The 25735-nt window shown below is 36.5% G+C and overlaps 4 protein-coding genes across 4 annotated transcripts; 2 read left to right on the top strand and 2 right to left on the bottom strand.

The window, feature by feature from the left end:
* Positions 1–1391: 1391 nt before the first annotated feature.
* LOC110720418 (ubiquitin receptor RAD23d-like) lies at positions 1392–7124 on the top strand. The gene is made up of 12 exons (XM_021899451.1): positions 1392–1586; positions 2500–2661; positions 3364–3414; positions 3990–4060; positions 4198–4272; positions 4376–4553; positions 4952–5140; positions 5244–5309; positions 5387–5434; positions 5523–5632; positions 5709–5787; positions 6599–7124. The coding sequence occupies exons 1-12, from the start codon at positions 1521–1523 to the stop codon at positions 6734–6736; spliced, it is 1233 nt and encodes a 410-aa protein (XP_021755143.1). The 5' UTR covers positions 1392–1520; the 3' UTR covers positions 6737–7124.
* A 568-nt stretch (positions 7125–7692) lies between these two features.
* On the top strand, positions 7693–11371 carry LOC110720419 (GDP-mannose 4,6 dehydratase 2-like). Its single transcript, XM_021899452.1, has 2 exons — positions 7693–8619; positions 10425–11371. Exons 1-2 carry the CDS (start codon positions 8046–8048, stop codon positions 10934–10936), a joined length of 1086 nt encoding a protein of 361 aa, XP_021755144.1. The 5' UTR covers positions 7693–8045; the 3' UTR covers positions 10937–11371.
* Positions 11372–11871: 500 nt separating this feature from the next.
* On the bottom strand, positions 11872–14211 carry LOC110720417 (non-specific phospholipase C4-like). Its single transcript, XM_021899450.1, has 5 exons — positions 13874–14211; positions 13331–13710; positions 12841–13250; positions 12584–12754; positions 11872–12354 (listed from the first exon to the last, which is right to left on the bottom strand). The coding sequence occupies exons 1-5, from the start codon at positions 14129–14131 to the stop codon at positions 12026–12028; spliced, it is 1548 nt and encodes a 515-aa protein (XP_021755142.1). The 5' UTR covers positions 14132–14211; the 3' UTR covers positions 11872–12025.
* Positions 14212–16498: 2287 nt separating this feature from the next.
* Positions 16499–21324, bottom strand: LOC110720421 (non-specific phospholipase C4-like). The gene is made up of 5 exons (XM_021899453.1): positions 20510–21324; positions 19014–19393; positions 18397–18806; positions 17509–17679; positions 16499–17405 (listed from the first exon to the last, which is right to left on the bottom strand). Exons 1-5 carry the CDS (start codon positions 20777–20779, stop codon positions 17050–17052), a joined length of 1587 nt encoding a protein of 528 aa, XP_021755145.1. The 5' UTR covers positions 20780–21324; the 3' UTR covers positions 16499–17049.
* Positions 21325–25735: the final 4411 nt, after the last annotated feature.

Raw genomic sequence — 25735 nt, forward strand, 5'->3', positions numbered from 1 at the left:
GGGGTTTGAGGAATTAAAAAGGTTCGAATAAAAAAAACTGACAATCCCTTCAAAGAGATCATCATCTTCCTGCCATACACCATCACCATCATACAAACCTTCAATCATGTTGCGCTTCTTCCGTTGGGAGGCCTTGTGATGGTAGTAACTTGTATTCTTATCTCCATCACTTACTTCCAAAACTCGGGATCTTAAGAACCAATATGCTTCATGTTTTCGATACAAGTCATCCAACTTTTGTTCCAACTCCACACTTCTCTCGCAAGAGTCGGCAGTAACACGGTCTTGCTGCACCAATTTTAAGTCGGCCTCAACCTCCTCAATTTGCTTCCCCAAATCATCAAACTTTTCTTTACTCCAAGTAGTCAATGCACTCCCCGTAGCCCCAAGCTTACCCACCACGTCCCTCTCACTTGCGGACTGCCAGACCTTCTTCACTTCCATCTCACAAAAATCATCAAAAAGCCAAGCCGTTTCAAATTTAAAAGTCTTGTTTCTTTTGCGTCTTTTGCGAGCTTTAGGGGTTAAGCGTAACACTATTGGTGCATGGTCAGAGCTGAACTTCAAAAGATTCTCAACTGATGCTCGGGGGTACATATTTGCCCAAGAAGACGAGGCAATGAATTTGTCCAACCGTTCTCGAACTCTTGTTCTAACTGTCTTCCCTCTTTCCCAAGTCCACCATTGGCCCTTAAAGCCAAGATCTCGAAGCTCACAAGAGTCTAAAACATCCCTAAAGCCTTGTACTTCTCTTCTTTCACGGTCTGCCCCTCCTTCAATTTCATCATAGGATAGTATCTCATTAAAATCACCCCCCAAAACAACAGGACAATCGGCCTCCTCACATAGCTGCCGAATTAAGCTCCAAGTTTGGTGTTTATTACCCGACTCCGGCCAACCATAAACACCAACAAACCTCCACCTTATTCCATCCTTTACCACATCCCCACAAATGTGATTTTGGGAGAAAGAAACAATAGTAAAATCTACTTCATCATCATTCCAAAACATGCACAATCCCCCTGCTCTTCCTCTACTAGAGACTCCAAATGCATTGCTATAACCAATTCACACCTTAACCCCTTCCACCGCTTCTTTACTAATTTTAGTCTCCGAAATAAAGACTAAATCCGGGCTTATTGCTATACTCCATTTACGGAGTCTCCGAACTGTCCAAGGGTTGCCCACACCCCGACAGTTCCAACATAAAAAACTCATTGCAACTGACGGGGTTGGAACTCTTCTCAATTTTTTTAATTTAGGTTTTTTTTTTTTTTTTTTTTTTTTTTCAAATAAGAAGAATCCTACTGCGCAAGGCAAGTATATCACCTAATCACTATCCCACACAGTCTCTCATCACATTTGACATCACCGCCTATAAATATATTCAATTTAATTATTTTAGAGAGAGAAAATCTTTTCTTTTTATTTTTTTTCCTCTAATAAAACCCGTTTCCAACTCTCTCTCCTCCGGCGGCGACGACGACGACGACGACGGTAGGGTTTTCCTTCATCAAAAGATGAAAATCTTCGTCAAGACTCTTAAGGGCACTAACTTCGAGATCGAAGCTAATTCCGATGATTCTGTATATCCCCTTTCTTTGATTTTTGTTGTTTTGATTATTCATTGATTTCGTACTGAAAAAACCCTACTCAATTTTGTTTGCGAATTTTGTTTGGTTTAGATCTAATTTAGGGTTTTCTTTTTTGAGTTTAGTGTTTTTCGTCGTTAATTAGTGTTCCAATTCGTCAATTCAAGGGTTTCTTGTTGTTGGGAGAATTAGGTTTTATTGAATTGCGTGTTTGCTTATGTTTGGGTCTTTGATTGATTTGATTAGGGTTTATTTGTTTGTGAAATTAAGTGTAGTAGTAATCAAATAGTGTGTTGTTATGGATATTTGGTGTGGTTTTTGCGATTGTGAGATAGAAGGTAGGGTTTTGAAGTGTGGTGATAGAAAAGGGTTGTTTTACGCGAAAGATTTTTAGTTTTCTGTTGTCGTTTCGAGTTAGGATATCGTACTGTGTTGATTTGTGGCTAGATGTATCTGCATCTCTTATGATTGGAGTGTTGGAATTTAGTTAATGTCGTCTATTGCGAATCACCATCAATTACCTCTACGAGTGGTCGTAATGGGTTGTTTTTGGCAGCATGTCAATGTAGCCATTGATGTTTATTGTGATGAACAGTAGTTTGAGAAATTTTTGGGTTAGAATGTAGTATAATTAAGTTAAATTTTCCATCTGAGGAAGTCCAGAGCACGGTTTCGTTGTGGTGTCTTTCTTGATGTTTTTGAGCCATAGGTTATTTGTGTATTGCATTAGGATAATTGGTTGTTTATTAATGTGTGTTTTAAGCTTTTGATGTAAAGTTCTAATACTTTTTGGTTATGTTTTATGGTGAATGGATAAGCTGTGCTATTATTCTTGTCTTTGAGTTTGATATGAGGCACAATTTTTTTTGTGTTTCTGCTGGGTCTTGACCACCAATTTCGTGTTTAGGTTGCAAATGTAAAGCAAAGTATTGAGAAAGCACAAGGTGCAGATGTCTATCCTGCTACCTCGCAAATGCTCATCCATCAGGGAAAGGTTCTTAAAGATGAAACAACTTTGGGAGAAAATGGAGTTGCTGATAACAGTTTTCTTGTTATCATGTTAAGTAAGGTAGGCTCTTCACATTGTTGGTATAAATGCTTGTTGAAATTGTCTTGATTAGTGCTATTTTTTTTCGTATTATCACAATTCACACACATGATAGAGAATTCTGTTGAATAATAATGATTCTTCACCCTATAGTCTTACCTTAGGTTTAGGGGCCTTGTTGAATGTTACATGAGTGGCGGTGTTTGTTGTTCTATGAAGACCCCTTGCCAAACTTAATACTTTTTATTATGGTTGCTGGAGATTTGTGGTCTATTCTGTCAGTGCGTTGCTCAATGCAGTACCTTTAGTATCATTAAAGTATTTCTTATTTTTATTTTGAACATCCCTTCACTGTCCAATTTAATTTTTTTTAAGTATAATTTTGGAATTTTTAATATTATTTTTAGCTTATAATTGTATGAAAAGAATTTCTTGTGGCATCACTGCTAGGTGGCATTTGAGAGATATAAAGATTAAGATTGGTAGTTTTGAATTATTACAATACGCTTGTTTAAACTGGTCAATTGTTAATCCATCTTTTATAATTATCAGCATGTATGGGTAATTTCCTACTTATTTAGCGTAAGAGATTAAAAGCTTTGTAAAATTAGGGATTAACTTAAATTTGGGACATCCCAAAATGCTTCATGCTAACTGTGGTGTCTGTATGACTTAGCTTGAAATTTAATGGTTATTCTCTTATGTATATATTATTAATTGCAGAAGCCAGCTGCAGCTGGAGCTTCTTCCGTGTCAGCAGCACCTGCTACTCAGGTTAGCCAATAAATTATATAAAGTGGTGTGATGACATAGTTAACATTATCTGATTTATATTTTTTTGAATCTGGATTGTACTATGATGCTTGATTGTGGTTTAGTGACATGTTGTCAAGGAAACTTTTATGTTTTTTGTTAAGTATCGAGTAAACATGAATGGGGCCTAAATATATTCAATATCTTGCTTTGATGGCTATAGTTGTTGCAGTGATTAGATTTTTTCCTTGATGGTTTGATTCTGTAATTGGCTGCCGAATGTTCCTCTTTGGCAAAGTTAACAATTTGACATGTAGAGGGGGTTGTCTAAGGAAGCTTTAAAGATTCAGATTGTAGAGTTGTAGCTATATTATGGTGTTCTTGGTGAGTGAATGGTGACGTATAGTAATGTACGAATGTTATTATTGTCATTATTGTGAATTTGCATGCTTCTTGTCTTGTCCATCTACTTGACGTGGTGTAGGTGAAGCTACCTTGCTTTTAGCTTTTGTGATATGCTTTCTGGTATTTTTGACTTTTTATTTTTTGTAGTTTAATGTTTGTCCTATGATATAACAAGTGGCTCATATATTTAGGCTCAGCCTCCGAGCACAACAGCCCCTACACCTGCAGCTGCTGTGCCTGCACCGGTTGCACCTCAAGCTCAGTAAGTTCCTGAAGTATTTTCCTTTTAAGTTCCAGGCTTTGGTGTACCTTTTTTTTAAAATTAAATACCGGAAGTTGCTAGGCTTGTATGATATTTTCTTTGTTACTGTGCTTACAAATGTTATGCTGTTATCTTAGGACCCAGACAGCTACAGAGCCTGCTGCTTCTGCTGTTGCTGCTGCAGCTGCCGTGACTGCTGCAGCTGCTGCTTCGTGAGTTTTAACCCTTTCTTAGACCTTCTCAGCAGTGTTTTCCATCAAAATAACTAAGTTGTGGAACTTATTTATAAACACTAACTTATCTACTTGTATGCAGAGGGGATGCAAATGTCTATGGCCAGGCTGCGTCTAATTTAGTTGCAGGAAGCAATTTGGAGAGCACCATTCAGCAAATTCTTGATATGGGTGGAGGAAGTTGGGACAGGGATACTGTTGTTCGTGCTCTACGCGCTGCTTATAACAACCCGGAGAGGGCTGTCGAATATTTGTACTCTGTATGTCTATATACTACTGATTCTTGTTTGATGTTTTCTCTCCCCCACTTTAATTCATAAACGAGCATACAGTGTGCTTTCTTCATTCTAAAATTCTTGCAAAGATCTTATGGTTCAGGATTATGTTTGCCAATCCACTGTTGCTTCATTTGACTTCTGTAGTGCCTCTTATTTGGTTCTTTTGATAAAGAATCTTCTGCTTCGGCATTGTGCCATGAATTGTACTCTGATATGATTCTTATAATGCAGCTGGGAATTTTCTTTTTGATTTATTCTTTATATATCTACAGGAAAGCTGTTTTCCCCAATTGATGCAGCATGATTTACTGTCATGTTAATGGTTACTATTTTCTCTCCTTGATTCATGCTGATATAAAATCTTGGTCTGTCATTTTTAGGGAATTCCTGAGCAAGCTGAAGTTGCTCCAGTGGCCAGAACTCCTGCAGCTACTACTGGTGCGCAGGCTGCAAATCCTCTTGCTCCGGCTGGTAATCCTCTTGCTCAGAACCCTCTTGGTCAGGCTCCTCAGGCAGCTGTACCAGCAAGTGGTGGCCCTAATGCAAGTCCATTGGATCTCTTTCCACAGGTATGCCAATGGGTTATCATATGTGTTAGTTTTTAAATAGTACTATAATTTCTGGTCTATAATTATCCTCTATTATCATCATTTGTTATTGTTTTTCACCTAGGGTGTTCCCAGTGTGGGTTCAAATGCTGGCGCTGGCTCATTGGATTTTCTCCGTAATAGTCAGCAGGTAATAGTCAATATATGTTAGTATATTTGCTGAATTGTGTAATTCCTTGATCCTGAATCATTATGTCTTCGATTTAGTTTCAAGCGTTGCGAGCTATGGTGCAAGCCAATCCCCAGATATTGCAGGTGAGCTCTAGTATTCAGTTTGTAATGTATTTTTAAAAAATATGAATTTATTGTGTAAGGTTTTATATGTTTTTTCGACCATGTCCAGCCCATGCTTCAAGAACTGGGGAAGCAGAATCCACAACTGATGCGGCTAATTCAAGAACACCAGTCTGATTTTCTTCGCCTGATTAACGAACCTGTTGAAGGAGGGGAAGGGTATTTATAGATCTTCACTATTTTTTCCATTCCGAAGATCTAATAGATTCTGACTATTTTTATATGTTTGGAGCAGAAACCTTCTTTCGCAGTTAGCCTCTTCAATGCCACCGACTGTGTCTGTGACACCAGAGGAACGTGAAGCCATTGAACGCGTATGTTTTTTTTTTTTCCCCCTTCTATTATTATGTTTTTACATTGTGAAAATATGTCATAAATAGAACTGAAGAGGTTTATGCTTCATTTTATGTGTCAGTGAAATTTAGGATGGGTCTTAAATTTTTGGCACAAGTGTTCTGAATAATATTGGGGCTCATATGGATTAAGCAGTTAAAAGATAGAAAAAATTTAAAAGCTCACTTGCTAGTTGCTACTACCTGCTTGTTATATCATTTTACATCTCATGTAAACCAACTTATGGTGATCAGAAAGCTGGTAAACTTTAATTGCCTAACCTTTTTTATGATGTTTGTAGAAGTAACAAGTTTGTGTGTCCTATGTAAATAGAAAGTATGATATTATAAATAATCTATGTGCACCATCTGTTATGACCTTTAGGAAAAAATTTGGATATTGTGGTACATGGCTTTTTTAGAAACTGAATCATGGAAAGTGGATCATTTTTGGTTTGTGACTATTGCTGTACTCTGTTTATTGAACTTCTTATTATTCGTCTATTGTTTTGGGTTGTAACTTGTCATCGCAAGACACATATGCCTCATTCAAACCACATGCAGATTTCATTTTCCCCACCTTTCCTCGTCCTCTCTCTCCTCTCTTTGTTGCTGAAGAATTTTTTACTGTGTAATGGGATGTGATGAAAAGTGAACAATTTATTCTTTCACTGGTTTCTGTTTACTAATCAGAAGGTAGTTTACATAGGCCAGGGTTTATAGTTTCCAATGATTTAAGTAGTATTCAATGCTCTGACTCTGCCTATTTTTATGATTTTTTTGGGTGTTGCAGCTTGAAGGTATGGGCTTTAGACGGGCCACCGTCCTACAAGTCTACTTTGCTTGCAACAAGAATGAGGAGCTGGCTGCTAACTATCTCCTAGACCACATGGACGAGTTTGAAAACGAGGATGATGAAGGCCTTTCCTGAGTTTAAGTGGGTTGTGTCGATTCTCATCGTTCGGCATACTCCTTTTTTTTAATTGCGTGCCAATAGAAGATTTGCGTTTACAATTGTCGGGCGCGTGAGATGGTTATTTGGATTAGTTGCAAACCTGGGATATATCAAATCGGCTAGATGTTAATCTGTTCAGTTTTATGTACCATTTAAACCTTTGATTTGCCTTATCTCATAAAATATAGCTTAAGCCAAGTGAAGAATTTTGTTTTTCCTTTTCTTTTGCTTTTCCATCATCATTAACTTAGGTGCCCATGTTTGTTCCTTTATGGTCGTTTGTAAAATCATACTTGGCTAGTTGGCTTCATCTCGTTGATCCTGATTGGCACAACCTATGGAATAACCTTAGGCGCCTTTTCCACATGGCAATAAACAGCTTGGAGAAGAACAATTGTGGGGATTTAGCGGGTTTCTAGAGCATTTATAGACGGATAGACCCACTTTGAATACGATTCTCTTAAGCCATTATTTGAGCAGATTCACTTTCTTGGTAACAAGGAACCTTGCCTTTTATCCCCCAACTTTATTGAAGAATTCTGCCAAAATCTAATTATTCAATTCATAAAAAGCGACACTGATAGCATGATAAATTAAGCATGATACTTAAGCTTCTTTTTTAAAGACATACTCATAAATCAATCAATCTTTAAAGGGCGGAGGGAGTAGTTGACTAGACTATTTCATTAATTATGTGGAATGGTGTTACCTACAAAATCAAGTTTAATAAATCCTTATTGGTGTTCTAGAACCATTATTGAACTGGGATTTGTACAAAAAAAATTCAAAAAAAAAAAAAAACTTTTCTATTACAAAGACAACTAATAATTGTTGAATCATCTCATTTTATTTCTCATTATTCGACCTTTAAAACTTTTTCTTTTTGTGATTCAATTTTATATTACTACTCAAAACTCAGTAAAACTCGTGAAAAAACTCTCCTTTATATATATATATAAATTAGATTAGATTTTTCTTTGTAATAAAATAATTCAACAATAGATTGACCCGATTCAATTCAAACCGACTTAAAAAAAAATAAAGATACCATGTCTCGATCCCCCGACGACGACGGTGGATCTACCTAGCCTTAGTGGGACACCATCTTGTAACACATCTTCCCCTCTATTTCCCTCCCAAACTCATTTCCCCACTAACCCCCTCACCTTTCTTCCCTCTTAAATCCCCCCATCATTTCCCCTCAAAACTCGTCATTCACTCTCTCTCTCTCTCTCTATCTCCTCCCTTACCCCGCCCTTTCCATCACCTTCAACAAGCTCCAACAATGGCGGAACCCACTGAAACCCCCCAAAACTCCGAACCCAAAATCAAAGTCGCCCTAATCACCGGAATCACCGGCCAAGACGGATCTTACCTCACCGAATTCCTCCTCTCAAAAGGGTACGAAATCCACGGATTAATCCGACGATCTTCAAACTTCAACACCCAAAGAATCAATCACATCTACATCGACCCACACAATGCCAACAAAGCTAGGATGAAATTGCACTACGCCGATCTCACCGACGCCTCTTCTCTTCGTCGTTGGATCGATACAATTGCACCTGATGAAGTTTACAATCTTGCTGCTCAATCTCATGTTGCTGTTTCTTTTGAGATCCCTGATTATACTGCTGATGTTGTTGCTACTGGTACGCTTCGATTGCTTGAAGCTGTTAGATCTCATATTGCTGAAACGGGTCGGACCCATATCAAGTATTATCAAGCCGGGTCGTCGGAGATGTTCGGATCTACGCCGCCGCCTCAGGCGGAGGATACCCCGTTTCATCCCAGGTCTCCTTATGCTGTTGCTAAGTGTGCTGCTCATTGGTACACTGTCAATTACCGTGAAGCTTATGGTAATTTTTTAATTTTTTTGATGAATTTTGGAATTTTGATTGTGGGTTTTTCTGGGTTTATTGAATTGATGAGCTTTTTGATTGTTTGATTGATTGAGAAATTAATGGCATTTTGTTTGATTGTTTGTTTGATTGAGAAATTAATGGCATTTTGTTTGATTGATTGAGAAATTAATTGCATTTTAGAAGAAAGTGAGTTTTAGAGAAATGGAAATGTTATTTTTTAGTCTGTGGAGAGGTATAGAAGGCAATGTTGTAGACGAGATTTGATCCGAAGTCTTGTGTTGTAATGGTCAATGGAAATGGTGGGAGGAATTGGGGTTCAATTTGGGTTCTAGGTGCTGTTTGGGTTGAGGCTTTAGTTTTTGTGCTGTTTAGAGAGCTATAAAAGACAATGTAGGTGACAAGATTTGATTCGATGTCTTGTGTAGTGTTGGTCAATAGAAATGGTGGGAGGAATTGGGGTCAATTTAATTCTAGATAGTAGCTACTATTTGGGTTAAGGCATTAGCTTCCATCAAAGACAATGGTGTAAACAAGATTTGATCCGAGGTCTTGGGCAGTAATAACGATAAATTGATTTAGTAGAAGGAATTGAGGATCAATGTGGTTTCTCGGTATTTTATCTGTGTTGAGGCATTATTGTTTGTGTTTTGATACTTGGATATGAGTGGATAGTTTACTCAAATTCTTTGCTTTTGATGATTGAACTCTCAACTGCATTGTTTCTGTGATGTAAAGGGTTATTTTTTTACTTTTTGCTACTGATTTATGATTTGAACTTTATAAACATGCTTCATGATTTAATATTTAAAATGTGGAAATGAAAATGTTTTTTGTACATTTGAGCAAGATCTGGTTTTTTTTGTTCCTTTTAGTCAACGGATCCTTTAGATTCCATGAGGGTCTATCATTGATCTGAATTCATGTAATTGATCTCCAATTCTTGGAGTATGATAGAAAAAGAAGATCAATTTAATATATTATCGAGTGTTTGGTCTACGAGAATGTGTAAGATGCATCATATTTGTCTTCTCTAGTTCTCGGGCTAATAGTCCTATTCAAATCATAGGTTGTATATTTGTTTGAAAATTATTACTTGAATTCTATTAAGATGACCTAGGTGATGGGTTGACTTTCTATACGACGCTCCTTGTACTATTGAAGTGCACATGGCTACTCTTCATAGTGGCAGCTCTTAGTAATGGTGAATGAACCTTTTTACTTGTTCCTTTCATAGGTATTTTTGCTTGCAACAACATTTTATTAAATCATGAATCACCACGAAGGGGAGAGAACTTTAAAAATTGTAAGATCATGATTAGAACTTTATAAACATGATTAGGACTTTATATACATGCTTCATGGTTTATTATATTAAAATGTGGGAAATGGAAACGTGTTTTGTGCATTTAAGCAAGATTTGGTTCTCGTTCCATTTGATCAATGGATCCTACAGATTCCTCGAGAATCAATCATTGATCTGAATTCATATAATTGATCTCCAATTCTGGGAGCATGAAAGAGAAAAGATCAATTTGATATATTATTGAGTGTTTGCCTGTTTGGTGTACAAGAAATATGTAAGACGCATCATTTTTGCTTTCTTGAGCATATAATCCTGGTTTTTCAAATTATAGTTAGTATACTTGAAAATTATTACTTGTATTCTATTTAGAGGACCTTGGTGATGGGCCGACTGTTTCAATTTGATACTCCTTGCACTATTGAAGTGCTTGTAGCTACTCTTCATTGTGGCAGTTCTAGTAATGGTGAATAACCTTTTTACTTGTTTCGTTTCATAGGTATTTTTGCTTGCAACGGCATTTTATTCAACCATGAATCACCAAGAAGGGGAGAGAACTTTGTGACTCGTAAGATCACACGTGCTGTTGGCAGGATCAAGATTGGGCTTCAGAGCAAGCTTTTCCTGGGTAATTTGCAAGCCTCAAGGGATTGGGGATTTGCAGGAGACTATGTTGAAGCAATGTGGATGATGCTTCAACAGGAAAAGCCCGATGACTATGTGGTGGCTACCGAGGAATCTCACAGTGTTGAGGAGTTCTTGGAAGCTGCATTTGGGTATGTAGGATTGAACTGGCGGGATCACGTGGTGATTGACAAGAGGTACTTCAGGCCATCTGAGGTCGACAATCTGAAGGGTGATGCCAGCAAGGCAAAGAAAGTCCTCGGTTGGAAGCCTAAGGTTGGGTTCCAGCAACTAGTGAAAATGATGGTTGATGAGGACGTAGAAACAGCTAAGAGGGAAAAGGTGCTTGTTGATGCCGGTTACATGGATGCTCAGCAACAACCATGATCGAGTTTATGGTACTATCTGATTCTCAAAGTTTAAAATTAATCTATTGTGATTTAGTATACAGAACAGATCAAATCATAGTTTACTTTAAAGGTTGGCAATTAAGTTATTGATTTTGTTAAAAAAATGTCCAATTTTTTTTGTTCTTTAGTGGGGCATCTTAAATATCCCAAGTTTCAACCCATTGTCGGTGGGATACTTCCTTGTCATAGTTCATATCTCTTGTTGGCAATTTCACATTTATTTTTTGTCCCCTTATTTTAGTTATTCAACACTTTTTTTTCATTGTCTTTTACTTTTCTGGAGATTGGATGGAGGAAGGAGGTTGTAACTTGTAACCACAGCTGTTTCATACTTGATTCAGGAATCTCTGTTGAAGTAACTATAATCATTTTCTTTTGACTGGCCAATAAAAAATTCTTTGATTTGTCTAATGAATGCATTATTATAGTAATGAAAAAGCAGTTTCTGTTTCTGTCTTTTTCAATACAACTCTGTTTCCTCTTTTAATGTCTTGATCTTTTGCTTTCGCTGTCTATGCACACACATGCTGCGTAAATGAATGCGTCTGTTATGGATCTCATCATGCTCTATACCTGGGCCTATAAAGTTGACTCGATTTGGTCGGATGTGTCCGTACGGGCCACACTTTGGGCTGAAATTTTAACCCATGTTGGTTAATTGGGCCAATCGATTGGGCTAATTTTGAAGGTGCTTTCAGACGGGCCTATAGCCCATGATCACCCATAAATTGTGCCAATTAGGTTTGACCCTGATTGAATCAGACTAGGCCATGCTTGATCACTCTAATCAGTTGTGCTTATAACATTTGTATTTGATGATTGAATGTTTGGTATTGTTAATTGAGTTCTTATAAAATGCTTCTAGTATGAAGATTGCTTAGCTGTAAAATGCCTGAGTACTATACAGTTACAAGGGAAATCTTCATCATAATGAACTATTAATACTCGGGAAAGTATAAATAGAAGTAATTTTACATAGCAAAGAATTTCAATTCACTGATTCTCCAGTATTGTCCTCCAAATTCATCTGGCATGTAGTAGAAAAGAATTCTGAGGCTAGAAAAGTTTAGTTGTTACAAGCTAAGCAAGACAGTAACTTGCTTTTCAGTGATCTGCGAGTGTTCTGAGATGAACCCACATCAATGATCGTGGATTCATCTGCTCCTCGCTTCCTGGCTTCATCACACTCGTGCAAGAAAATCTCCCATGCTTCTTGCACATATTCAGCTGCTTCTTTAACTGTCATATTCTCAACTAAAGCATCTGGGTAGGTGTCTTTCTTGTGATCGCCTTTTAAGCAAGCTGCCATTTGCACCAACTCTGCTTGGAAATCAGACAATTGCTTGTCTTCCAACGCTGAAGTTGCTCTCAATTTAACTGGCTCCGGCAAAGTCTCTGCATTTATCCAAAATGGTCTAAGAAATTCAATGATTTTTTTTTCTTACTAAAACTTTGATGATTTAGCACATTTTCTTAGGAGTAATCCTTTCTAATAGTTAAGCTTGATTCTCTTCACCTGTTATTTTCTGGGTGTACCTGAACTTTTCCGAATTTGTTTACTTGTGGGTGTTCAATAATTAAACATATATCAACTTTTACGGTTGTTTTTTTCAGAATAATTTACCTGGGCAATCAGTTCTTGGAGTTTTTCTGCTAACTACACCTTCAAAAGTGCCAGCCCATGCATCGCGTTTAGTTAAAAACTCTTTCAGGTTGAAGATCTTCTTGACAGTTGCAGGAATTGAAGAATGTTCATATTCTGATGTAGGATGTGGCCCTGAAGGTCCATGTAACACTGCATTTCCCAACTTACATTAGTCAACAATATCGATGAACAGAGCAAAAAAAAAAAAAAAAAACATTCAAAATATTGATAGGTACCTGTTCCAGGTTCAATCCAGGGAGAGATCATGATAGTTGGAACCCTAACACCGAGACGATCAAATCCAAAGCTATATGGTTGAGGACCAACAATGCCATCAGGGCTAGGAACCCCTTCCACAGGGGTGGGAACATGATCATAGAAGCCACCATGCTCGTCATATGTGATAATAAACAACATTTCGTTCCACTGAGGACTCGATCTCAATGCTTCATAAACTTCCTTGATGAATTTTTGACCCACTGAAACATCATGAGAGGGATGATCATCATTTCCTGGCACTGCTAGCAAGTCAAAATATCTTTGTTCAATCACCACATAATTTGGTAGCTTCCCTTCCTTGCAATGCTTCTTGAATTCTAGATCAAATTGGTGAAAATGTGGCACATATTTCAGCCTCCTAAGATTCCTGCCAATAACAGAGAAGAAATGTTTATACTAATGTGACAAAAGATTTGCTTAAATTCTGATTTTCTGATGGCTATATACCTGTAGAACAAGGTGGAAGGAGGGTACTGAAAGTAGATACCGAAAGAGAGACCAGCCTCATCTAGGGACTCGAATATGGTCTTCTGAGGCAACCCTGCAATGAGCTTCCCTGTATCATTACTTGTTAAACCGTGTGAGGTTGCTGAGTGCACGTACAGCCTATTCGGCTGTGTGGATGCAGGGACTGATGCAAACCACCTATCACAAACTGCAAACTGTGTCACTAACTCCTTGTAAACAGGTACACGATCCGGCTTGAATCCGTTCATCACGGCATCCTCCATCCCACTCTGGAGCCTGTTTGCATTCTGTGCAAATCCTTGCATTGTTGGGGCCTTCCTCTTCTCTGCTGATTCTTTGCTCCACTGCTCACCAAATACCTGCTCATTACATAATTCTTTTAATAACAGCAACTTCACTTTATTTTGGCTTGTAAAAATATTGATTAGGTTCAAGTCTTTTAGACCTCATCTTGGAGATTTCTAGCCTAAAATTAAAACATGCTAGTTTTTTTTGTTGTGAGTAGTGACCAATGAAGTTTACCTGTTCGTAAATGTCTTGGATGGAGTGACCAGGGTCAGGGTCGACGTACACAGACCCATCCCCAAACTCGAACCTTTTAGAGTTAGGATCCGATGTGTCCAAGGGGTTCGACTCCTGACCCGTGACACCGTTTATTTCAGGGTTGATCCCCTTCATCCACCCGAGCATGTGGTCAAATGACCTATTCTCTTGCACCAACACCACCACGGTCTTAATCGGATACATACTACTCCCGCCGCTATTTTGATCACTACCCATACCTTAAAAGTAACTCTAACAAATTCGAATCACTCTTTTTTTTGCTCCTTTTCTATGAGTAATGTTGTTAATGTGTCAAGGAAAAGAAAAGAAAAAAACGGAAGAGTTTATAAAGAGGAGTGATTGGCTGATTGTCTAGCTTAGCTTAGCTTGTTAATGAAGGTACGTGCTTAAATTTGATTTCTTATGGGACTTGACGTAATTAATTGAGTGTATTTGTAAATTTGTACAATTATATATTTTCTGAAAATTGTTAGCTTGCGTACCAAAATATACATAACAATATGGAGTATATAGTATGGTACATTAATAAATAACAATAATATACATGAATACTCCAATATTATTGTTTCTTTTTTGGTTGAATTCTGTTGTAGTTTGTAAAAAATAAACAATCTTGTTGCACCCGCCTAAACTGCATTTCGTAGGCAAAGACAACTATAATATGGGATCCATATGCTACAAAGTTTTCAGCTGCATAACGGAAAAGAGAGATGCATGTTTTGAGGCTTTAGTTGGTTGTTAATCGACGATTGTGAGAATGGACAGCCTAACTTGTGCAAAACGTTTAAGTTGGACAACCTTTCATACGATCACTCGAGGAGTGATTAGCTATTGTCAACCGGTCTTGAACTTAATTAAGGTGTGTTCTATTCACCTGATTTTTACGTATTTAACTTATTAGGACTTATTTTTAGTAATAATTTATACTTGAGTAATCCTAATCAAACTTATTTTTTCTAAACTAAACTTATCTAAGTTTATTGAACTTAAATAGTGAAAATAAGGTAAACAGAACAGATCCTACTACGTACAATATATATCGTGAGATTTAAACTTTTATGTCTCTCGAGGAATTAACTTTTAGCGTAGCTTGATAACTAAATTGGCATAACTGATTAGATAATACTCAAATTTTAAAAAAAATTCCATTATCTTTCAATATTAAAAGGCCGTTAACATGATTTAACCATTGTATGATCGAGAATATCCATAGAATATTCTCATCTTAGGTTTTAGGATATATTTTGTATAAGATTATCTTTGATATCTATACATATTTTATGTTACCTAATATGATTAGGTTTTTCATTGTAACCCTATAAATATTGATCAATGGAAATCACTTTGATCAAGGAGTTTATATTTTCTGATATGGTATCACAGCTTAGGAGATCTTGGGATCATATACAAAAATTCTCACCCTGCCGGTGGGTTAGAAAATTAAACCCACCGGCGGGATATACAAAGTTTTTTATGCTTCCGCAAACACACATGTAGATATTTTTTTCTTTTTTCAAAGTTTTTTTTAGAATCTTTATGTAACCTTAGCTTGCGCCTCCCACCAACAGTAGCAACCGCGAAAGCCGCCTCCATCATTATTGGTGGCAATCGCATACACTACCGCCTCCCACTACTGGCAGTACCAATATTTGCCAACCTACTCCATGTGCCGCACTCTATTTCCACCTCCTCATGACCAACAATGATTCTTACATTGCCCCATTGGTTTTTCTACACATAATCACATAGATTTTGTTTTTGGTGGTGGTATACCAGAATAAGGTCAACTTTTGCACATCTCTTTTGCTATCAAGTTGGCTCCTCTTATTGTTGCAGCACTTGGATGTGGAGTATTGATTCTTGCTACCTAGATTTCTCTTTTGAGAATTGATTAATTTCGAGCGGTGGAATTTAATCTTTTTTTCTTGCGCAATTTTATTTGTTTTTCTTCAATTGTGATTTCACATAGTAGTGTAGTGTCTTCTTCTCCCTGATGGTGGTTTGATCCCTTAGCTTTTTCTTCTCTGGATCTGCAACTTAGCCCAAGTCTATGTGCGGCTCTTCTCCTTCTCCTCCGGCCTAGCAGTGCTTATCTTTACTCTAGGTAGGTCGTGGTCGTTGCTTCTCAACGTCATCACCGGCACATGTCTACTACTTCCCTTTTGATCATGGGTTACCATACTATCCTTACCGCTCGATGCGTGATTCAGATCCAGTCTGAGCATCCGATTTTCTCCCGCTCCGACTGCGGGGGTGTGATAGAGAATATCTCTCATCTTAGGTTTAGGATATATTTTGTATAAGATTATCTTTGATATCTATACATATCTTATGTTACCTAATATGATTAGGTTTCTCATTGTAACCCTATAAATATTGATCAATGGAAATCACTCTGATGAAGGAGTTTATATTATTTGACAATAATAATAATAATAATAATAATAGGCATAAAATTCAAAGAAAGGCTCAAGTAACACCTAGAAAATATACTTGTATAGTTGTATGTTCCTCTAGCATATTCCTTAGATTTAGCGTGCAATGATTAAATACACTAATTAGGCAAGAAAGTGTGGAAGGATACTCTTCATTTTAGTCATTATCATTTCTAACACTTGGATCATTTTAAGAGGTAAGTTGGTAACATCAATTGTTCTATTAGTGGCTATATTCACAAAAACAATTTAGTAGTAGCATTTTACATAATTTAGTTGCATTTTCTCACGTTTTTTGATTTTCATAGAAGTCTAATTTTATTGTGTAAGTTGGAGTGTAGTTAACCACAATACCACATTCTTATTACTAAAATCACCTAGAGAACAAGTAATTGACAAAAGGAGTAAACCGTGGTGAGGGAAATTAATTATACTTAATTTTTTTTATTTTTTTTTAAATAAATTTCAACATCAAATTTATCTTGTTTGCCTCCAAAACCCGTCACGTTGGATAAAAGAAAATGAATGGATAGATGCACGCAACTTTACTCTCATAAGATCTTCGGCATATGTGTTTATATTGTTTGATTAAAATAAAAACTCATAATGCTAACATTATATGCGGTGTAAAAGTTGTTAGGAAACACTCAAATAAAAAAACACCCAAATTAGTAAAACATTATCACATGAAGATTTCCTTTAATTGTTGTTGCAAGCCAAGCATGAAAAAACCTTATGAACAAGCGAATTTTCATCCTTCTCCTTAATATGTATGCCTTGTTCTTCATTGTCTCCGATGTCAATGACCGTGTCATCATCGACTCCATCAAGCCTTGCTTTCTCACATTCTTGTAAAAAAACCTTCAAGGCTTCGTTGCAATAGTCAGCAGCATGAGCAACATTCATTTCCTCAACTAATTTGTTTGGATAAGTGTCTTTTTTATGGTCTCCTTTTAAGCACGCTGCTAGTTGTACCATTTCTCCTTGAAAGTCTGATAACTTCTTCTGTTCTCTTGCCTCGAAGTCTCTTAGTCTCACCGGCTCAGGCATTGTAACTGCAATAAGCACGTCGAGGAATTAGTTCATACATGTAGCCTCAGAAGGTACTCTATACAACGGTTGCACCACATTAGCACTAACTACGAAAGTAATTAGTACCTGGGCAGTCAGATCTAGGGGTGGTTCGGTTTAAGACAACTTCGAAAGTTCCAGCCCATGCATCGCGTTTTGTAAGGAAGTCTTTCAAGTTGAAAATCTTCTTAACTGTTGCTGGAATTGAGGAGTGCTCAAATTGGGATGTTGGTTGTGGTCCTTTAGGAGCATGTATCACTGCATTTAATTTCCCATTTTCACATAAGTTTTGTATTAACTTAACAAGAATCATAAAAACAATATGGAATATTATATTAGGAAACCCTTTTCACAAAGAAAAAAACATAACACATCTGGCAAAAGGATAAAAAAAAAAGGAAAATTGTACTCTCAAGGTTTTAAAAAATGCACCATGTACCCTTGAAAAATTTCAAATGCACAACAGCACAATGTACCCCTGAAGTTTGTAAGAACTTGCACCAAATACCCCTAGACTCGTATAATAAATGATAACTTTGTTAAATTGAGACCCAATATAGGCTATAAGCATCAAATTTTATTAAATTGTTACAGTGTAATATTAGTATTATGCTAAACCATTTAATTATCAAGTAAACTTAATTGATAAATCAGATCAAATTCTAAAACTTTTAAGTTTAGGTTTTAGAATGATCGATAAAGTTCAAATTTTGATGTAATTTATGTTTTTAGGCAGTTTTACTCTATAAATATAAACTAAACTACTAAAAATGAGTCAGTGTGTGGGCATAATTATAATTAATAAGTCAATGATATGTGCATTTGTAAGACGATCAGGGTATGTGGTTCATTTTTATGCAAACCTCAAAGGTAAATGGTGCATTTGAAAATTTTCAAGGATACACGGTGCATTTTTCAAAATCTCAAGGGTACACGGTACAATTTCCAAAAAAATAGTGGACTAGTAGTACGTACCTGTTCCGGGTTGGATCCAAGGGGATATGAAAATGGTAGGAACCCGAACACCAAGACGATCAAACTTAAAATTATACGGAGCTGGACCGTCGATATCATCAGGGCTCGGAACACCTTCTACAGGGGTGGGAACATGGTCAAAGAAACCACCATGCTCATCATATGTTATTATGAACAACATTTCATTCCATTGAGGACTAGATCTTAATGCTTCATAAACTTCTTTGACGAATTTTTGACCTATTGAGACGTCATGGGATGGATGATCATCGTTCCCTGGCAATAATTTTAAGTCTAAGTATCTTTGTTCTATTACCACATAGTTTGGTAGCTTTCCTTCCTTGCAATGTCTCTTGAATGTGATATCGAATTGGTGAAATTTTGGTATGTACTTCAATTTTCTTAGGTTCCTGAATCACACATAAATATGTACAAGTATGTTGTTAGTCCATGGTCTCGACCAATAATAAGTTGTCAGTCTTGTCACGTTAAAGGACGTTTAAGGTTAAAGATTTTTTGTGTCTGTTATAATTGATTATGTGTTATTCCTAAACAGTTAAATGTATTTTCTATGTGTGTTACTCGTAATAGTTAATTAGTTATGGTTACCTACTTACCTGTAGTAAAGAGTGGCCGGAGGGAGTTGATAATAAATACCGAAACTATGACCAGCCTCGTGTAAAGAATCAAATATGGTCTTTTGAGGCATTCCTGCCTTGAGCTTTTTGCTATCATTGCTTGTTAAGCCATGAGATGTGGCTGAGTGGATGTACTGCCTATTTGGTTGTGTGGAGGCAGGGATTGAAGCGAACCACCTATCACAAACCGCGAATTGGCTTACCAGCTCCTTGTAAACTGGTAAAAGTTCGGGTTTGAACCCATTCATCACGGCTTCATCCATTCCGGGTTTGATCCGATTTGCATTCTGTGCAAATCCTTGCATTTTTGGGGGTTCCTTCTTTTGTGCTGATTCTTGGCTCCATGGCTCTCCAAAAATCTAAACATTGGTTTTCTAAAATAGTCAAAAAAGCCGTTCTATACTATCAATGAACCTAGAGTTTATTAATAGTAAAATATTATACTACTATCTATGTACATATTAGATGATCAGACCATGTATTAGTTATATTTTAATAATAAAAAAAAAGTTAAATAAAATGGCGCATTGAATAGCCAATTGTCATAGAAAAAGATTCGTAATTTTTCCATAAACAGGATTGTTGGTTTTAAAATTCATCAATTCAATTTTTTTTCGTTAACCTTTCCGAAATTTCTGAATAAAAGTAGACAACCCTAGATTAACCTTAACAATATATCAACTTCTGTTGATCTGTTTCACTTACTTTGAAGTCACATCACCTACTGTCCTACTCTATGAATCTATGATCATGATTGGCTAACAGAGTTGGAAGTTTTTTTTTTTTTTGCAATTCTTATTTAAAGGAACATTTCATAAAGTAGTTAGGCCAACTAACTACCATAAGCCCTAATAAACCTATAGTCTTAATCATCAAAACTACTTTAAATTACTACGCCACTAGTCCACTACGAGGTAGAAAAAAAACAAATTGTAAAATTGTTAATCTTACAAGGTGCATAGTGGGACCCTTCAGAGAAGAAGTTCAACCATTAACAGCGTAAAGACTTTGAATTTGTCTAGACCCAAAATTACATAAGATATCTCTTGTGTGCAACGTACATGTTAATGTTCGTGCAGGTCATATGTAAAAGGTGTACAATGATGCTTATATAACAAGTGCATTGACGGGTAATTTAAATTTGGTTAAATCTAACATTACATGATTATAACTCCTCAGCTTAGACATATTTCCAATTTGTGTAAAGTCAAACATACATGACATTATAATTATGTGTTATGCATCTTAATTTTCTTTTCTTTTAGCTTCTCTCATTTCAACAGACAACAAATTAAACAATATTTTCATCTAAATCAACACATGTACAACTTTAATACCAAAAATGGCATGACATATCCCCTTAAACTTTCTTTTTTCACACTTAATCAAAAAGCTATAACGATCAAACCAAACACCTAGCTACACAAACAATATAGTCATAACCAATAATAATTCACCCCATACATGATACATACCTGTTCATAGATGTCTTGGATGGAGTGACCCGGGTCAGGATCGACATAAACGGAGCCATCACCAAATTTGATACGGGCGGAATTCGGATCCGAAGTATTCAAAGGAACGGACTCATGACCCGTGACCCCGTCAATATGAGGGTTGAGTAGCTTCATCCAACCAAGCATATGATCAAATGATCTATTCTCTTGAACCAACACCACAATTGTCTTAATTGGATATCCTTTACTCTCATTTTCACCTTCAAACATCGCTAATTCGCCTTCCATTTTCTCTCTATCTCTTAATTAGCAAAGGCTAAATTTCAAGTTGTGTTTCTAATGAAGCTGAGTAGCGTATATATGTTAATATATGTAAAAGAATATAAGCAATCAAGTTAGTTAGTTGTGGGTGCGGGGAATTGTTTGTGATGTCTTAGCTAGTTAGCTGAGCTTAGCTTATCTTCCTTGTTCAGTTATACGTTGCCAAATGCCCAAGCATTGCTAGCTCTCTATGCGCTTATTTTCTTATTATGTTACATTGACGTATATTTTAGTGTTGATAAAGTATGACAAGGGTATGGGGTTGCAACCTTATAAATGTGGCTCGACTTAAAATGGTACACCTTACTGCAACAGCTTGACTTTTAAACATATACTAACCGCATATTATTTACATATGTATGGGTATCAACTATTGATTTATGAATGTAAAAATTGAAAAAAAAAAAAAAAAATAATATGCTTCTTCTAAAAAAAATGATCTTTAGAATATATATTTTTACTAATCCAACAATAATATGGTACGGAGTATATTATATCATAAAACATATTTTTATATGTAAAAAAAAAAAAAAAAAAAAAAAGAGAGAGAGAGAGAGAGAGAGAACAATTATTTTAAGAACAATATAGTCTATCTTAATCTAAATGATTGTTTTAATGCATTATATTATACTATGAAGCAATGAAGTATATACCTAAAAAAAATTCAACTTATCTGGAATATTCGACATCTTATACAAGTATTAACACTCACGCATGATACATCGTATTGTATAATGTATCATGTATGCCATCACATAGAATATGCGAGTAAATTAATGACATATACCATATACGAAGTAACTATTGTAACCAGTGGCGGACCCAGGAATTTCCGACTGGTGAGTCACAATCGATAACCAAATATGTAAAAAATTTTTTTACCAAACAACAAAATAATAGTACTAAAAAATACATTCAAAAACCCAGAAACCATATATCCTCTGTTCTTGTACCCTCTTTCTCAGAAGCTAAATAACATTAAGAACTAAATATTAAGTATATGCAACCAACTAAATATACGAAACTTAGGTCGAAACACTCGCAAAAACAACAACAATGTAAGAAATAGGGCAAAATGCATATGATCTTCAACAAGAGGACACAAAACAGAAGTGTTGTTGATAAGCATTAAGCAAGCAGGACTAGAATCGAAGGCAACAAGAGGACACAAAACAACAGTATGAAGTAATAACTCGTTTGGTTGATAAGGGAAATAATTTTCCATAAGAAATTGTATTTCACGGGAAATTATTTCCCAAATGAAATTTCTAGGAATTTTCTTATGGCCTGTTTGGATATGCGGATTTCATTTGAAATTCCCATTTGGGCCTGTTTGGATAATACAGTCATTAGGATTTGTATTTGGGTCAAATTCATGCAAATCCAAGCCTTTACAAAATTAAGTCCAGCTCAATTATATCAACATCACAGCAAGAATCGAAGACCCTAACACAAACTGTGGCCATTGAAACTACACGAGGAATACACAAACTGTTAAGGATATTTGCTTCATCTTTTTAAGAGCCAAAGAAAGAAAAGAAGCATGCTAATACTTGAAAAAAAAAACAAGATTATGTTTTGGAAAATGCAGAAAGTAGTGCATAATGAACGATATTCAGATTGGCTCAATAGTTTGGAAAGCAATCTAAAAATTGAGAGACTGACACATTTTGAAATCAGGAGAAGTACTCTTGCTTTTGCAGATAAGCAAGTCTATTTAATATCATTTCATTTCAGGGTATATCAATTTTAGAGCATCACCTAGCACAGTATTCTAATAAAATAATAATGATGTATATGAAAAGAAGGAAAAAGAAAACAATATATCAAATAAATCCACCTATCTTCTATCTCCTTCGTATCACCTAGCTCCCATGGCCATCCCTGAAATCTCTTCCTCTCAAACTTTCAAATTCCATCTCACATATCGTCTTTTCAAACTCTCACACTTACCCTAATTTTCTCTCTCCTATTCTGTTTCCCTTTCCCGACATTTTCTCTCTCTTCCATTGAAGCAGCTCCAATTTCTCTCTTCCATTGAAGTAGCTCGTGAGCTTGCCCGATATTTTCTCTCTTCTCAATTTAAGCAACTTCTGAGCTTTATCTACTCCATGAAACCCCATTTCCCAGAAACCATTTTTTTTTTTAAATCTTAGATTTTTTTTTTGGGCCCTGGTGAGTCACTTGACCCACCAGGCACAAGGCCAGGTCCGCCACTGATTGTAACGTGTAGGGGTGAATCTATAATTAATAATGACGAGGGCCGCCCATGACTATAGTCATTAGTCACTACTATTCTATATATCATGTTCTAGGATTCCTACTCTTAAAAGTCTTGAATTTGCCCTGCCAACTGTGTACATACACACAATGTACGTAACGGCTAGCTTACTACACTATTATGTACCCCGTAATTTTTGTATAGTACACAATATAATGTTCTTCTCTTAAAACTGTGTCTTAACTTCAATAACAAGTTCTATTAAATTTTACCCTTGGAATATGGGCAAATTAAGATTAAAACTCACAAGCACTCGTACACCTGAGAATGAAGATGGTAAAAATAATAGTTACACATTACACTTTAGATTTTAATTCTACCAATAAACTCTAATTTTACTATTGTTTGTGATTTATAAGTTTAATTTGGAAAAATGTAGCAATGTTATACATCATTAAAATTATATGTAGTAAATATATTCTAGTGATTTGAGCTATATAAAGCAGAATTTTAGGTGTAGATATAGATTTATCAAATACGAGTACATAATAATTTAATATCTTTAAACAATGCAGTTATACAAAAAGAATGTGATGAAAGCCTGGTGACTCAATGCCTGGCAAGCCTCTGCAAGATATCAAAGTAGTTTGGAAAGGTCTTGGTGGTGCACCTTGGATCCTTGATGGTAGTTAGGGGTGAACAAAAATTCCGGGTACCCAAAATTGGAACCGGAACCGGTTAGGGCCCGGTGGTTCCAATTCCGGGTAATAAATTTAGGAACCGGTTGCAACCGGTTCCAATTCCCAATTTTTTGGACCCGAAACCAGTACCAACCAATTCCGGGTCAAAATAAGTATTAATTTTGTATTAAATTTAATAATTATGTATATATATATGAGGGCATTAAAATTTAATAATTATGTACATAAGTGGGTATCCGGAACCAGGACTCGGTACCCGGCGGTTCCCAATACCTAAAGTTTAGGACCCGGTTGAAGTGGTTCCAATTCCAATTCCGAATTTTAGGACCCGGTACCAACCAATTCCGGGTCCCGGTCCTAAAATGTTGGTCAGGTACGGTTTGCTCACTCCTAATGGTAATGGGACATCAGCGCAAGCAGCAAGAGAAAATGCCATCGCTATTCGATGATCGTTATACGCGTCAATGGCAGCTACGTTTAAAACTATCAAAAGTTGACCCGAACCGAAATACCGAATCAAACCGGATTATAAACCGACCAATCTAAACCTGAAAAAATGGTGACCCAAACCCAACCTGACCCGACCTAAAACCAACCCTAGACCCGAATATGTGAGACCCGAACCCGAACATGAGCTGACCTGGAGATGACCCGACCCGAATGTAACCCGTAAATTATTGGCCTGAACCGAACCCGACTTGAACCGAAATTGACCCAAACCCGTTTTAACCTGTCAAAACCCGAATTTAACCCGACTTGTTACTAACTTGACTTAAATTCAACCCGACCCGAATTTAACCCAACCTGTTACAAACCCGACCCGAAATCAACCCGACTTGTTATTGACCTGACCCAAATTCAATCCGACTTGTTATTGACCCGACCAAAATTTTACCAAACCTATTACCATACTAACCCGACCCAAAAATTTCAACCCGATCTGTTACTAACCCGACTCAAAATCAACACGACTTGTTATTGACCCGACCTAAATTCAACTCAAATTCAACTCTTACATGACCCAAACCCGACCCGTTTACCCGAATTGACAACCCTAGCTACGTTTAGTCTCTTAAAGCCTACCACGAACATTTATGACAATATATAATGATCATATATGGTTCCAAACGACATTGTATGACTCCGAGATGTATCCCTTAAAATCTCAAGCCTTTTCGACACCGGGTCGTGAAACCTCCAAAATTTCTCAAAAAGCGTGGATATTAGCCTTCAATTTTTGAATTTTTTGACTTTTTTTCGCTCGAAAATAAAAATTGTCGAAATGTTTACCATAGTACCTAATACCCTCCGAGAGTCCAATTGGGTGGGTGGAACCATCCAATTTGCCTTTAAACGGCCAATTTACCGGTTTACAACTTGCACCGATTTCATTAACTGAAGTCCTACCACGAACGTTTATGACAATATATAATGATCATTAATGGTTCCAAACAGCATTATATGACCCCCGAGATGTATCCTCTAAAATCTCAAGCTTTTTCGATACCGGGCCCCGAAACCTTCAAAATTTCTCAAAAAGTGTGTATATTAGCCTTCAATTTAGGAAATATTTGAATTTTTTTGCCGGAATTAAAAATTGCCGAAATGTTTACCATGGTCCCTATACCCCCTGGGAGTCTAATTGGGTGGGTGAAACCATCCAATTTGTCTTTAAACAACCAATTTACTGGTTTACAACTTGCACCGATTTCATTGACTGAAGCCTACCACGAACATTTATGACAACAAATAATGATCATATATTGTTCCAAACAACATTATATGACCCCGATATGTATCCTCTAGAATTTCAAGACTTTTCGATGTCGGGCACCGAATGGTCCAAAATTTCTCAAAAAGCGTGGATATTAGTCCTCAATTTTTAAATTTGTCACTTTTTTTCACCTGGAAATAAAAAAATTGCCGAAATGTTTACCATTGTCCCTATTACCGTCCGGGAGTCCCATTGGGTGGGTGAAACCATCCAATTTGTCTTTAAAC

Source organism: Chenopodium quinoa, unplaced genomic scaffold (assembly GCF_001683475.1).
Source record: "Chenopodium quinoa cultivar QQ74 unplaced genomic scaffold, ASM168347v1, whole genome shotgun sequence".
Lineage (NCBI taxonomy): Eukaryota > Viridiplantae > Streptophyta > Magnoliopsida > Caryophyllales > Amaranthaceae > Chenopodium > Chenopodium quinoa.